The sequence below is a fragment of the Chrysochloris asiatica genome, unplaced genomic scaffold, assembly GCF_000296735.1.
Source record: "Chrysochloris asiatica unplaced genomic scaffold, ChrAsi1.0 scaffold00114, whole genome shotgun sequence".
Taxonomy (NCBI): Eukaryota; Metazoa; Chordata; class Mammalia; order Afrosoricida; family Chrysochloridae; genus Chrysochloris; species Chrysochloris asiatica.
This window is the reverse complement of record NW_006408632.1, coordinates 1,082,975-1,096,778: the sequence shown is the minus strand read 5'-3', so window position 1 is coordinate 1,096,778 and position 13,804 is coordinate 1,082,975. Positions and strand designations below refer to the sequence as shown.

Sequence of the window (13,804 nt, the reverse complement as noted above, 5' to 3'; positions counted from 1 at the left end):
TAAGCTTTACTCTTGCATAGAACTTACGTAAGCTTTACTCTTGCATAGAACTTACACGTAAGCTTTACTCTTGCATAGAAGTGTTGATGAGTACAGCTTAAGGTTGGATTTAAAAGACTATCATTTGTGACAAATAAACTTATTTGAAATATTTATAGGAATTAAAAGAAGACAATCAAGTTTTATTAGAGACAAAAACCATGTTGGAAGATCAACTAGAAGGAACTCGAGCTCGTTCTGATAAATTACATGAATTAGAAAAGGAGAATTTGCAACTAAAGGCTAAACTGCATGATATGGAAATGGTGAGTTTTTTGAAGTAGACCAATTACATGCCCTTTTAGGAAAAAGTCTAGCATTAAACTGAGGTCTGTCTAATTACAGGGATGGCTAATGCCCTTGAGGCTCTAGCTAACTAAGTTAGATGCTTCAATTGTTTTATAAATACAGGAATGATAGGAAAGTCAGCTTTTATTTCAGAGGGATGTTATTATTTTCTCTTCTATCATTAAAAAAAAAACAAACTACACATACACAGTTAAACTGTTGTGTTACATACCTTAAAAAATACAGACATAAATTTATTTGCCAAAAATCGTGGATCAGAATTATTTCATTATTTTCCCAGAACAGTATGTTGATTCTGAAGGAAGGTTTTCACAGTGCCCTCAAAAATCACTTTAAAAGGATGCCAGACACCTAATGATCAGTAATAATAATTACAACACCTGATTATTGCCTTCAAACTTTGAAATTTGGAAGGAACCCAAACTTTATTCTTATATTAATTGGTTTATGATAAATAAAAGTTCTACATAATGAAATATTAGCCTGAAATTATTTATACCATTTCTTAACTTTATTTTCTCTCCCTACTCCTTTTACTCATGCCAATATAAAGGAACGTGATATGGATAGAAAAAAGATTGAAGAATTGATGGAAGAAAATATGACTTTGGAATTGGCACAAAAGCAAAGTATGGATGAATCATTACATCTTGGCTGGGAGCTGGAACAGATATCCAGAACTAGTGAACTATCTGAAGGTATTATAAATGTTTTATTTAAATGGATGGATGAATAAATTAAGTTGTGTTTATGCTTACATTTTTCTGGACTTTTTATTTTCCCCAGATGAACATATCTCAGAAAACCAGCTGCCTCCATAGACAAGATTTCCCAAAGTAACATATTGTTACCATATTCCTGGGTCTGGTCCTTTAGTTTTGCCTGTCTTATAACTCAGTTTTATAAGTACAGTAATAGATTTGATTAGCTATTTGAGATCATGTCATGTTATTCTCACAAGGGGCTAGAATGCCAGTTAGTTTTCTTTTGAGAAGTATATGCATTCACTGGAGTGCAAACCACAAGGTCGATGGTTCAAACTCACCAGCTGCTCCTCGGAAACCCTATTCAGGGTCACTAAGAGTTGGAATCGACTCAGTGGCACTTAACAATAAATAAACAGTAAATCATTATTAGCTGGTCAACCTGTTCTTTGTCTATGTGCAAACCTAACTGTTGTTATATGCCGTGGAGTTGGTTCCGACTCATAGTGACCCTGTGCAGGGTTTCCAAAGCTATAAATCTTTACAGGAGCAGAAAGCCTCATCTTTCTCCTGCGGAACAGCTGGTAGTTTCAAACTGCTGACCTTGCGGTTCGCAGCCACTATGCTACCAGAGCTCCTTGCAAACCTAACTAGGAAGCCTAAATATAGTGGGAATATTCTTAGGTGCATATTTGTTAGAATAAAGGAAGTTGAGGCATTTTATGGCTACTTCTGTTGTTGTTATTAGTTGTTAAGTGCTCTGGAGGTACTCCTAATTCAGCAAACCCCATATAGGGTTTTTGAGGCTATAAATCTTTGCAGAAACAGAAAGCCTCACCTTTTTCCTGTGGAGCAGCTTTTGGATTTGAACCACCAACCTTCTGTTTAGCAGTCCTGTACTGATCCAATAGAACCACATTTTTGTTGTATGCCATCAAATTGGTTCTGACACTCATAGTGACCCTGTTTAGTGTTTCCAAGAGCAGCTGATGGGTTTGAACTTGCGGTTACCAGTCCAGTGCTTATCCTACGGTGCCACACCAGGACTCCAGGACTCCTTGTTTTTGTTGTTATTGTTAAATGGTGTCGAATTGGTTCTGACTCATAGGGACCCTTTTTGTTGTTGTTGTTATGGACCGTAATACATGTTAATTCTTATTATAGGATTATGCCTACCAACCAGTTCAACCCAGCTATGTCCTGGAGACAATAGAAGACCTCTGGATAAATTTTAACTTTTGACTCCTTTTTTCAAGGTTCTGAATGACCTTTCTCCTTTCTCAGTGATGTGTATACATACATTTGTTTGTGCTAATACTGATATTTGTTATTGTTGTTAAGTGCCATGAGTCAGTTCCAACTCATAGTGACCCTGTATAGGGGGCCCAAGGTGCGGTTGGTGTGTTTAAACTGTTGCAGTTAACAGTCCAGTGCTTATCCTACACAGTGCCACACTCAGATTGCATAATTCCTAAGTTTCCCATTATTAGATTATTCCACCTGCATGCTTTCCTGGTGGAGTCCTGGTGTGCCCCTGTAGGATAAGCACTGGACTGCTAACTGCAAGTCGGCAGTTCAAACCCACCAGTCTGTACTTAGAAACCCTATACAGGATTGCATTGAGTCAGAACGGACTCAACAGAACTTAATAACAACATGTCTTCCTTCAGCAGATATTTAGTAAGAAAATAGCGATACCAGGCCCTGAGGCTATAGTGGTGAGGTGGACAGAAGCTCTGACAGAATAAGTAATTCCACAGACAGTTCATTCTATTGCTTATTTAGTGGGATTTTTCTAATTTACTTGCCGAGATGTGTTCCTTAAAATACTTAGGTGCTAGGTTACTATGAGTCAGAACCGACTCAACGGCACTTAACAACAATTTTTACTGTATTCCTTATAAATCGACTTACAAAAAAGCAGCTCAGACTAAAATAAAAGTAGTTTTAATTACTGTCCTAGTTAAGTAATTTTAATTCAAAAGTAGTTTTAATTCCTCTCCTAGTAAAGAATTTCCTCTCTCTTAAGTGGGGCAATAATTTTAAGTTACTTCTGGAATTGGCGTGAGGGTTAAATTTGTTAATACTTGTACCTAGAACAATGCCTGGTAAATGTAGTAAATGTTCAAATGTTATCATTATAGCACAGTTTTTTTAAACCGATATTAACTGGGCTCATAGACCTGACTATTCCTTTTAATATGGTGATATTTTTCTTTTTTTAAAATCACTTTTACATTTCAGAAAATTTACTTCCAGAATTTGTCTACACATCTATTTTAAGCATCATCAGGTCAACATGTGTATACAGTTCCGATTCCACTATTTTACTAAGATAGGCACTCTCCCATGCTATTGAAAATGATAAACATCCTTTGTAACTCTTCCTAATTCAACCTGAAGCCCTGTCATAGTATTGACAGTGTTATGAATGAGTACTGTGTATTATAGTTTAATCTAGTACATGTGAAATTCATAACTACAAATCATACATTTTTGTGGTTGTGTGCCAGTGACTCAATTCTGACTCTTAGTGACCCCATAGGACAAAGGAGAACTGTTTCACAGGGTCTTCAAGGCTGTAAATCTTTTCAGGAACACGTGAATGAGAACTTTACTGAAAAAGACTTGCAATTAAAAAGAATAAGTTACTGTGAGTGTGAATGATCCTGGGGTCCTGGTGTGGCACTGCAGGGTAATGCACTAGACCACAGGGTCAGTTGGAACCACAAGGTTGGTGGTTCACATTCCTGAGCCTCTCCTTGGAAACCCTATACTGGGTTGCTATGAGTTAGAACCGACTTGAAGGCACTTAACAACAACATGCAGTACACTAGCTTTTATGAAAGATTAGTCACATACTAACTAGAACAAGTACTAGAAATAAAAATTGAGGCTTCTTAAAATCTGGGGTCCATTTTACTATGTCTAAGCCACTCCTGGGGAACCCTGTGGTCACTATGAGTCAAAACTGACTTGAGACACTTAACAACAACATTTGCAATATATGTGTGGTGGAGGGGCGGGGGGGAGGCAGGTTGTTGTTATGTACCACTGCATTGGTTCTGACTCATAGTGACTCTCTATAATATTTCCTAAGAGAGGTATATGTTGTGTATGTATGTTTCTTGGCTTCTTATGATGGAGTCTTTAAAATGTGCTCAAAAACAAACATAGAAATACCTTCCTGAATCTGCATCCACTTCTCCTGAAATCTAGGATTTTGAATGAAATTTATATATATTTCATTTGTAAATACCAATTTTTTTTTTATATCATCAATTATTTAGCGTCTGCTCTTGCTGTTGAGTACTGCTGAGTTAGTTCTGACTTATAGCAATCTTTATAGGGTTTCTGAGGAGCAGTTAGTGGATTTGAACTGCCATCCTTGTAATTAGCAGTCCAAGTGTTTATCCTATAGCACCACACCAGGACTCCAGAGAGTCTGCTGTTTGTTGTTGTTAGTGCCATCAGGTCGCTTCCAACTCATAGCAACCCTTTCAAGGATTTCCAAGGAGCAGCTGGTGAGTTTGAACCACCAATCTTGTGGTTCAAACTGACCTTGCGGTCCAATGCATTATCCTGCACCACCACAGCAGGACTCCAGAGTCTGTTTTAGAGTTATTTAAAAATGATAATTTTTGGCTTACTAATAATGAGAGAGAGCATCATTTCCAGAACTGCAAACGAAGTTTTCATGTTTAAAAATGTAATGCTGAAATCTACTTAGATAATTTCCCTTGCCAGAATGAAGTAGATGTTGTTCTTTGTACTTTAGCATTGATTCTTCATTTATAGGTAGCCTTCCTCAAAATGGCTGGTATATACTATCTTCCCTTTCTTGAATGCATGTTCGATTTTTTACCTTCCAAATCCCTGTCTTTAGTTATGTCAAGGTATGATATGGCACAGGATGTGCTTTACACTTCCTATTTGAGCCACACAATGACTAGATATACAGGGCTATCACTGTTACACTTCATACAATTAACCTAAGTTTCACTGAAGTGAAAGTGGCGTAAGCATTGCTAAGGAGTTCATTTTTCATGGAATTAGAACTGGAACTCAAGTGTCTTGGTTTAAGTTTTGTGCTTTAAACTAGATTACATGTAGATCCGTTAAATTTTCTCATTTAACTTTCTTATCCCTGTTTTATGTTTTTCATAGTGTCTATCTCATATAACTAGGCAACACACGTGTGTTTGCATATAATACTTTAAGTTGTAAAGAGTATATAAAAGTTATATCAATGGCATGTTTTTCAATATCGTAGCACCACAAAAATCCTTGGGCCATGAGGTGAATGAGTTAACATCAAGTAGGTTATTGAAGTTAGAGATGGAAAACCAGAGTTTGGCAAAAACTGTAGAAGAGCTTCGGAGTAATGTGGATTCTGTAGAAGGCAACACTTCCAAAATCCTGAAAATTGAAAAAGAAAATCAAAGACTAAACAAAAAGGTAAATGAAAATTGCATATTTAATGTAATGTTCCAAAACATGTAAAAGTTAGATAACACTGGTAGTAGAACATTTGTGTCTCCGTTTTTAAATATATCATTAATATTGTTTTAACTTGCTATAAAACTGTTGAAATATACATAAATGTGAAAGAACGAACTCATATACATTGTTACTCAGCTTCAGCAGAGTAACTTAAAGCTAATCTAACTTCTTTCTGCTTCTGCATATTCTCCGCTGCACCGCTAGATGATTTTGAAGCAAATCCTAGACATGGTACCATTTCATTCATGAATATTTCAGTGTAGAGCTCTAAAAAGTAATGAATATGTCCTAAAAGCATGAACAGTGTGACATTATCACACACCCCAAATTCATAATTCCTTAAAAACATCATCAAACATTTGGTCAGTATGTTTCAATTTTTACAATCACCATTTGGATATTAAAACTATTTCATTCTCTACTCAGTGGTATTCTTTGTTTTAGCATGTTTCTACTGTTGTGAAATATTTAATGATTTTTGTGTGTGTGATTTAATTTTCTTTAGGTTGAAATTCTTGAAAATGAGATTATTCAAGAAAAGCAAAGTCTTCAGAATTGTCAGAATTTAAGCAAGGACCTAATGAAGGAAAAAGCTCAACTTGAAAAAACTATAGAAACACTTAGAGAAAATTCAGAGAGACAGGTTCATAATTTTCTTATTAATTAACTTGTTATAAAATAAGCAAAATGTACATTTTATTCATGAATGTTATTTGAAATTTACATAAACAAAATGTTTATATAACATTAAAGGAAAATATTTTAGAATTTTTTAGATTGTAAAGTAACAATAGCAGTTTTATCTTATTTTCTCTCCAGTGTATTTTAGAAAAGTTGATGGAAAACCTTAGAATTTTTAAAACTTCCTGTATGTAAAATTTTCATGGACCTGGGTTGCTTGAGTAGGAATTGACTTTGATGAACACCCAACACCAACGCAGTATTTTCAGTACCACTTACGCCTTAAAATCTCTATGGGAAAAGTCTGTGGATTCTGAAATCTCTGTGTAAAATTGGGGAGGTATCCATCTGTACTCTTACCCCACTGAAGAGGAAGAAATATGGTGGTAGTGGTCATCCGACTCATAGTGATCCCTATGCCCGAGAGAACAAAACACTGCCCAGTCCTGCGCCATCCTCACAGTTGTTATGTTTGAGCCCGTTGTAGCTGCCACTGTGTCAATTCATCTTGTTGGGGATTGCCCTCTTTTTCTCTGACCCTCCACTTTTCCAAGCAGAATGACCTTCTCTAAGGACTGGTCCCTTCTGATAGTATGTCTAAAGTATGAGAGGTGAATTCTCGCTACCCTGTTTTCTAGGGAGCATTTTGGCTGTACCCTTCCATCTTAGATACTATCAAATTTGGTTTCAAGTTTTTATAGGTCCTTCTTATTTTATGCTTTTAAAAACTGGATAGATGGGGTGACTTGCCACGTTTTAATTTCTGTTTATATTTTTAAAGTGTATTTTGGTTTATTTATTTTATATTGTCCCGTTACTAGTCTCAGGCCAAATATGTCAGAATCACCTTTCAGGGTACTGGTAAAATGCAAATTTCTCTAGGTCTACAGAATAAAAATTCTAGAGCTAACTAAGTATGAATGTACACATTTACAAGCTTCTTTGGGGATTATTTTATACATTCACGTTTGAAAAATATTATATTAGCTCACACTATGAATTATATTCATTTTCAAATGTATCCGGTGATTTTGTTACTTTGAAGTTTCCTCATTCTTTTCCAAAATGGATCTGCATGCTTATGGGCACATATAATATAGCAAATATATACTGAGGACCCCTGGTATGTAGGCATTGCAGATGTTATTTAATAAAAGTAAAAATATGTCTCCATAAGAGAGCGATATGTGTGTCTTTCACCTATATTGAGGCAGGTAACTATAAATAATCACAAGACTTGTTTAATACTAAATACTTCTCTCTTAACCATTTCTTTAGATTGGGAATTCCCTAATACGTGAGCTTTAACATCCTAGCAATACATATACACAGTGGTAGCTCAGTAAATATTTGAAAATATTCACTCTTTTTATGTTCTACTTTCCCTGTTAGTTTTTAAACTAACCTCTTAATTAACTAACATATTTAATTTTCACTCAAGTAACAGTTTTTCATTTTCTCCTCCTCCCTTTGTTTTTAATTAGATTAAAATGTTAGAACAGGAAAATGAACATCTGAATCAAACCGTGTCTTCCCTAAGGCAGCGCTCCCAGATAAGTGCTGAAGCAAGGGTGAAAGATATTGAAAAGGAAAACAAAATTCTCCATGAATCTATCAAAGAAACAAGTAGCAAATTAAACAAGATTGAATTTGAAAAAAGGCAAATTAGAAAAGAACTGGAACATTATAAAGAAAAAGGCGAACGATCAGAAGAACTTGAGAATGAGTTACATCATCTTGAAAAAGAAAACGAGTTGTTACAGAAAAAGATAACTAATTTAAAAATTACTTGTGAAAAAATTGAGGCCTTAGAACAAGAAAATTCAGAGTTAGAAAGAGAAAATAGAAAATTGAAAAAAACATTGGATAGTTTTAAAAACATTACTTTTCAGTTAGAATCCCTAGAAAAAGAGAATTCCCAACTTGATGAGGAAAACTTAGAATTGCGAAGGAATGTGGAATCCTTAAAGTGTGCAAGCATGAAAATGGCCCAGCTACAATTAGAAAATAAAGAATTGGAAAGTGAAAAAGAGCAACTTAAGAAGGGTTTGGAGCTCATGAAGGCATCATTCAAGAAAACAGAACGATTGGAAGTTAGCTACCAGGGTTTAGATACAGAAAACCAAAGGCTACAGAAAGCCCTGGAGAACAGCAATAAGAAAATTCAGCAATTAGAGAGTGAACTGCAAGATTTAGAGATGGAAAATCAAACATTACAAAAAAACTTAGAAGAGTTAAAAATATCTAGCAAAAGACTAGAACAGCTAGAAAAAGAAAATAAATCATTAGAGCAAGAAACTTCTCAACTGGAAAAGGATAAGAAACAGCTGGAGAAGGAAAATAAGAGGCTCCGACAACAAGCAGAAATAAAGGATACCACATTAGAAGAAAATAATGTGAAAATTGGAAATTTGGAAAAAGAAAATAAAACCCTATTCAAAGAAATTGGCGTATATAAAGAATCCTGCATTCGCCTAAAAGAATTAGAGAAAGAAAATAAGGAACTTGTGAAAAGAGCCACCATTGATATAAAAACTTTGGTTACATTACGTGAGGTAAATATACATCTAAATTTAAAGAAAATATCTTTCATGTTTTAAAATCACAGTTTCTTTAAGTGTTATCAAAACCCATCAGCAATTTGCATTATCTTATAGTTTTGAGTTATTGTGGTTTACTGCTGTGGATTCAGTTCTGACCCATAGCGACCTTGTATAGGGTTTCTGAGGAGCTGCTGGTGAGCTTGAACTGCCGACCTTGCAGTTCAAACCAGCCTTGCAGTCCAGCACATAAACCCACAGCACCACACATGGACTCCATAGAAGTAAAAACTGTTTTTAGCTTTTCTGCGTTTGTTAAAGCTCATATAAATTCTATGTTTTAAAAATCATAATAAAATGTCCATGTGGTATCTGACTTAAAATTTAAAACTTTCATAATTCAAAGTAGTTTTCAAAGTAATTGAACAAGACTTACTGAATGTTGAGTATAATTAGAATTATGATAGCTACTATTCATTGAATGTTAACCATGTGCCAGGTACCAGCCTGAGTACTTCATGTAAGTTACATCAACAGAGAGGAAGCCTTATGGTGGGAAGCAAGGTATTCATAAGAGGAAATAAACATACAGTAAAGTTCTAGCTCATTATTAAATGTAAATGAATATGTATCTCTCCCCCTACCCCCACCTCACATCCTGTTTCTAAGCCTAAGATGTGTGTTCACAGATAAAGAATTTCTCCTTTATATTTTTACATTAGGGTTAAAAGGAAATATTATTGACTAAGAAAAAAAAAAAGAAAAAAACCTGTTTGAACTAGGTTATAACTTTGTTGCTTTCCTATTTTTTAATGATAAATGTTTTAGCAGCATTTCTCTTTCCTAGTTTGAATTGTATGAGGGAGCAACAAACAGTTGGTGGGAACATGGAATTGAAAGATAATGGAGTTTTTCCATGAACTTTTTGAAGCCCCCTTATGTATATTCTTAGAATAGTAGTTGTTAGAATCTTGACTGACTTCTTAGATGTTTTATATTCTTGGCATTTATGTAACTTTTGCATTTGCTTTCAAATAAGGATTTGGTGAGTGAGAAATTAAAGACTCAACAAATGAATAATGATCTTGAAAAATTAACTCATGAGCTTGAAAAGATCGGGTTAAATAAAGAGAGACTTTTGCATGATGAGCAGAGTACTGATGACAGGTGAGTATTAAGTCTGTTTGGCCCACCGTTCAATGTTTTTCTTCTTGTTTAAACATTGATTCTTTTCTTGAAAAATCTATAAGGGGGGGCTTCAAATAATTTGTGGAAACTTCTGGTATCTTTCAAACCCACAACTTTTTGAAGCCATTGCATGTGTATTTTACCCTTGCTTTTAGTTCCTTTCTTCCTGTAGAGAACTTGATAAGAAATAAATACACATAATCCATGAGTAAAAACAATCTAATATCAATACAGGAAAAAAAAAACAACAACACTAAAGTTTTCCAAATAGAAATGAATGCCACCTAGGTAGCAGAAAATTTGAAGTTATAATTATCTGTGAAAATTAGACATTAACAACAAGCAACTTTTCACTTTTTGTGAAATGTAATCAATTAAAGGAGTTATTTTTCATTAAATCTCATTCTTAAATGTTTCAGTTCTTTTAGTTTGTGTACCAAAATGTGGACTTAAAAGAGAAGTAGAAGAAAAGTATAAAGCAAAGGAAAATAAGACCTGATAAAGCAGGATGAAAACTTGTCTGTGTACCCATTCATTTTGAAGATGTTCAATAGAGGTGTAAAGAAAATTTCTATTCTCCAATAGTAATTCTATTAGAGATCATCTGAGTTTCAAGTAGTCCAGTACGTAGAATCCAGTCTTTTATGTGGTTCTTTCTAGAACAGCAATTGTGTTTTGTTAAGAGTATTATTTTATGTAGATTAGATTTTAAGTACTGGAATTTTTCATTTTATGTCATTTGTATTTTATCCATTGTTACTGTTAGTAATGAGTGTTAAATTAAATGAATGTATAGAAAAGGTTTGATTACATAGGATTTGTTTTCTTAATTTCAAAAATAACAAAAAGTAAATATACTGCACTATAAAAGCTAGGTCAGCAATAACAAAGGAAAGTAATATAAGATACTTTTATAGCACTTTAAAGTCTAATAACCATGGCTGACTTAATTATACAGGTATTTCATGAAGAAATAATTCTGAGTTAGGTGGTAATTTAAGTTGACTGTCTTTTATTATATGAGGGTAAGTGAAAATTATTGCTACTAGGGTTTCACTTCATCAATGCATTGATTTATTCCAAGTAAAACATTTAAATACTTTTCTGTAACCAGTGGATGACTGCAGACAAGTTCTCTCAGTAATACACTTATCATAGTGTTCTTAGGGTACCTTCAAAAACATTGACTTCTGGCGATCTGCTGGTTCAGTTAAATTCTTGGCAGACACATATCAGCTCAGAAGGTTATGGAGAATATTTTTTGAGAATCCAAAGGAGGTAATCTTGATAGATTTTCTTGAAGACACAGGATGGTCTTATGAGCTTATTACAAAGTCTTCAGAAAACAGAAAACTGCATTGGTGAGAAAAAGGCCAGGAAAATTTCACCAGGGAATTTTTTCCCATCACAGCAATTCATCTGCTCATTCTTCAAAGGTAACCATGACTATCCTATGAAAATTTCTTTGGGGAACATGATTTGAGTCCCTCCAGGATACCAAAGCTGTCGTTTTGCTTGGTGCAAGTTGAAGAGTGCAGAATTCTTTGGGGGAAGGGTAAGAGAGATTGAAACACTGCCTTCAGAAATATGTAGGCTTGGATGGAGGATTTGTCAAGAAATAATAGCCTCACATTTTGAAATTGTTGACTAAACGTTCTTAAGATTTTCACAGCACTAGGTTTTTACTTACCCTTATATACTGAATGTACATCATTTATTTATTCAAACATTTATTAGTAGCTGTTTGTGACACTCTGCATTTTATTGGGGAGGGAGGAGTGAACTATGCATCTGCTCTGTTATAAATTTCCCAACTCCCACTGGGCTCTTAATGCTGGATGACACTTTTCCCCAAGCCTTAATTTAAATTTGAACTTTTATTATCTGCTGATCATCAAGTATCACAGAAGTGGCAGTGCTTCATTTGAATATGGAAAAATGACAGGTTTGCTAGTGGACATAGTGGGGAGAGCTATTCAGTTCAGAAGAAAACAGTTACATAAAAGCACAAACCTTCAGATCTATTGCCTTGAAACAATTTTAAAACCATGAACTGAAACTGTCTCTCGACATCATTTTTAAACCTAATAGCAGTGTAGCTTAAGTAATAAAAAATGTTTGCCCTGAGCATTGTGCTCTTTTAAAGAAGTCAAGTTCAGACTTACAGCAGTAACCCTGAAGAACAGATGAGTTTAAATTAACAGTGGTGGGATAGGATGAGAGGTAGTGAGAAAGGTGACACACGAAGGATGCAGTGAGCTCCACAGGTAAAAGCTACTGAAAGGATGTGTGTTTTGTTTTGTATATTTTTATTGCACACTCTACCTCTTCCTAAAACAAAACCCCACAAAGGTGTATTTGAGTAATTCATAGAGTGATGTGAAAGATGGGTTAGAAAAGTGTTGTTTTAGAGGCAAGATACAGTCCATTAGTGTATTCTACAAATACTATTAAAGCATTAGACATAGATATAAAGTAATAGATAAAAAATGTTAAACTAAAACATTTAGGAAATAGAATTGAGAGCAGTTAACAGCTTTGACTGAATTTAGGAGATCAGAAAAGGGATAATCTTAAGTCACTAAACCACCTTATTCTTGTGATTAAGTTGGCCATTATGTCACAAAGGAAATAAAAGCTCAGACATAAATTTCTTCATTATTCCATCCCCTCCATCTTGGAATTATATGTATTTTCATCTCTTTGTCAGATACTCTTCCTGATTCCTTTATTACTCTAATATTTCCTGTTGACCTCCTGTGAAGATACAACTATTACACTAATCTTGCCACTAAGGAATATATATAATCTAGTTGTGAAATTGGATCTCTAAATAGATAAATTAATTTAGGAAATTTAGTGGTAGAGTTGTAAACAGAGTGTTATATGATCACTGTCTTGTTTGTTAGCAGTTCTTTTCCTGTCACAAGAACCCTGGTGGTTAAGTGACTTAAGGGCTCCACTGCTAACCATCTACTCCCCTAAAGATTACAGCTTTGCTTACCCAATGGGCCAGTTCTACTCCGACCTATAGGGCTCTGTGAGTTGGTTTTTCCTCTGGCTTCTTTTTCAGTATAGTTGTTGCCTAGGGTTGGGTTTTTTGGAGTCTTACCCATTCATTCTGTATGCTGAGCGTTCCCAACTATCATTTCACTTGAGAGCCGTGTTTTTCTCTGTGTCTTCAACATCTCTAGATGGAAGCAACATAGGTATTACAAGTTTAACTCAGCAAATGTTTTTTAAAATGTTTAAATTGAATAGATGCCAAAATAAGTGAGACTTGTTCTCTAGATGTACCCAATTAACTTAAGAGCTGATTGAGTAGAAAATATATATATATGCTTTCATGATAATGAAAGCATGATGTGATGAAACGTTCCTTAAAAATTTAAGTTTGTGAGTTTTGTTTTGTTTTTGTCATCAGGGTCCTTAAGTATAAGAACTGAAATAACCATTGTCCCTGGTTTATAATAAATTCTCAAACTGTGTTCATTTGCAGTTACTTTTTAAAACAAATTTGTTACTGTAAATTTTCGTTGAATTCACCATTGAAAAAGATAACTAGATTATTGACAGTCCCATCTGTCCGCCTCTTCCCACTGTGTCACCAGCATCCTGTTTCTAAACGTTCTGCAATTACTCTATACCCTGAAAAAAGATAGTTGTCAGGGAGTTTAAAGTCTTAGATGATTGTTTCCTTGTATAAATACTTTTATTCATTATATCATAGGCAATTGCTTGATGATATACTGAATGTATCTTTTTCCTCTTTTATAGATTCTATTCTTGTAAAACTAAAAAGAATAGTTTGGGACATAGATCTGTCAGATATATATGTAT

At 34.5% G+C, this 13,804-nt stretch overlaps 1 protein-coding gene across 3 annotated transcripts in view; it reads left to right on the top strand.

The window, feature by feature from the left end:
• CCDC88A (coiled-coil domain containing 88A) overlaps window positions 1-13,804 on the top strand; it is a 171,485-nt gene that overhangs the window by 92,235 nt on the left and 65,446 nt on the right. For all 3 annotated transcript variants that reach the window (XM_006868012.1, XM_006868013.1, XM_006868011.1), the window contains exons 11-16: window positions 159-305; window positions 902-1,046; window positions 5,326-5,510; window positions 6,061-6,198; window positions 7,721-8,791; window positions 9,816-9,943. In XM_006868012.1, coding sequence (XP_006868074.1) covers window positions 159-305; window positions 902-1,046; window positions 5,326-5,510; window positions 6,061-6,198; window positions 7,721-8,791; window positions 9,816-9,943 — 1,814 coding nt within the window. The remainder of the gene's footprint in view (window positions 1-158; window positions 306-901; window positions 1,047-5,325; window positions 5,511-6,060; window positions 6,199-7,720; window positions 8,792-9,815; window positions 9,944-13,804) is intronic.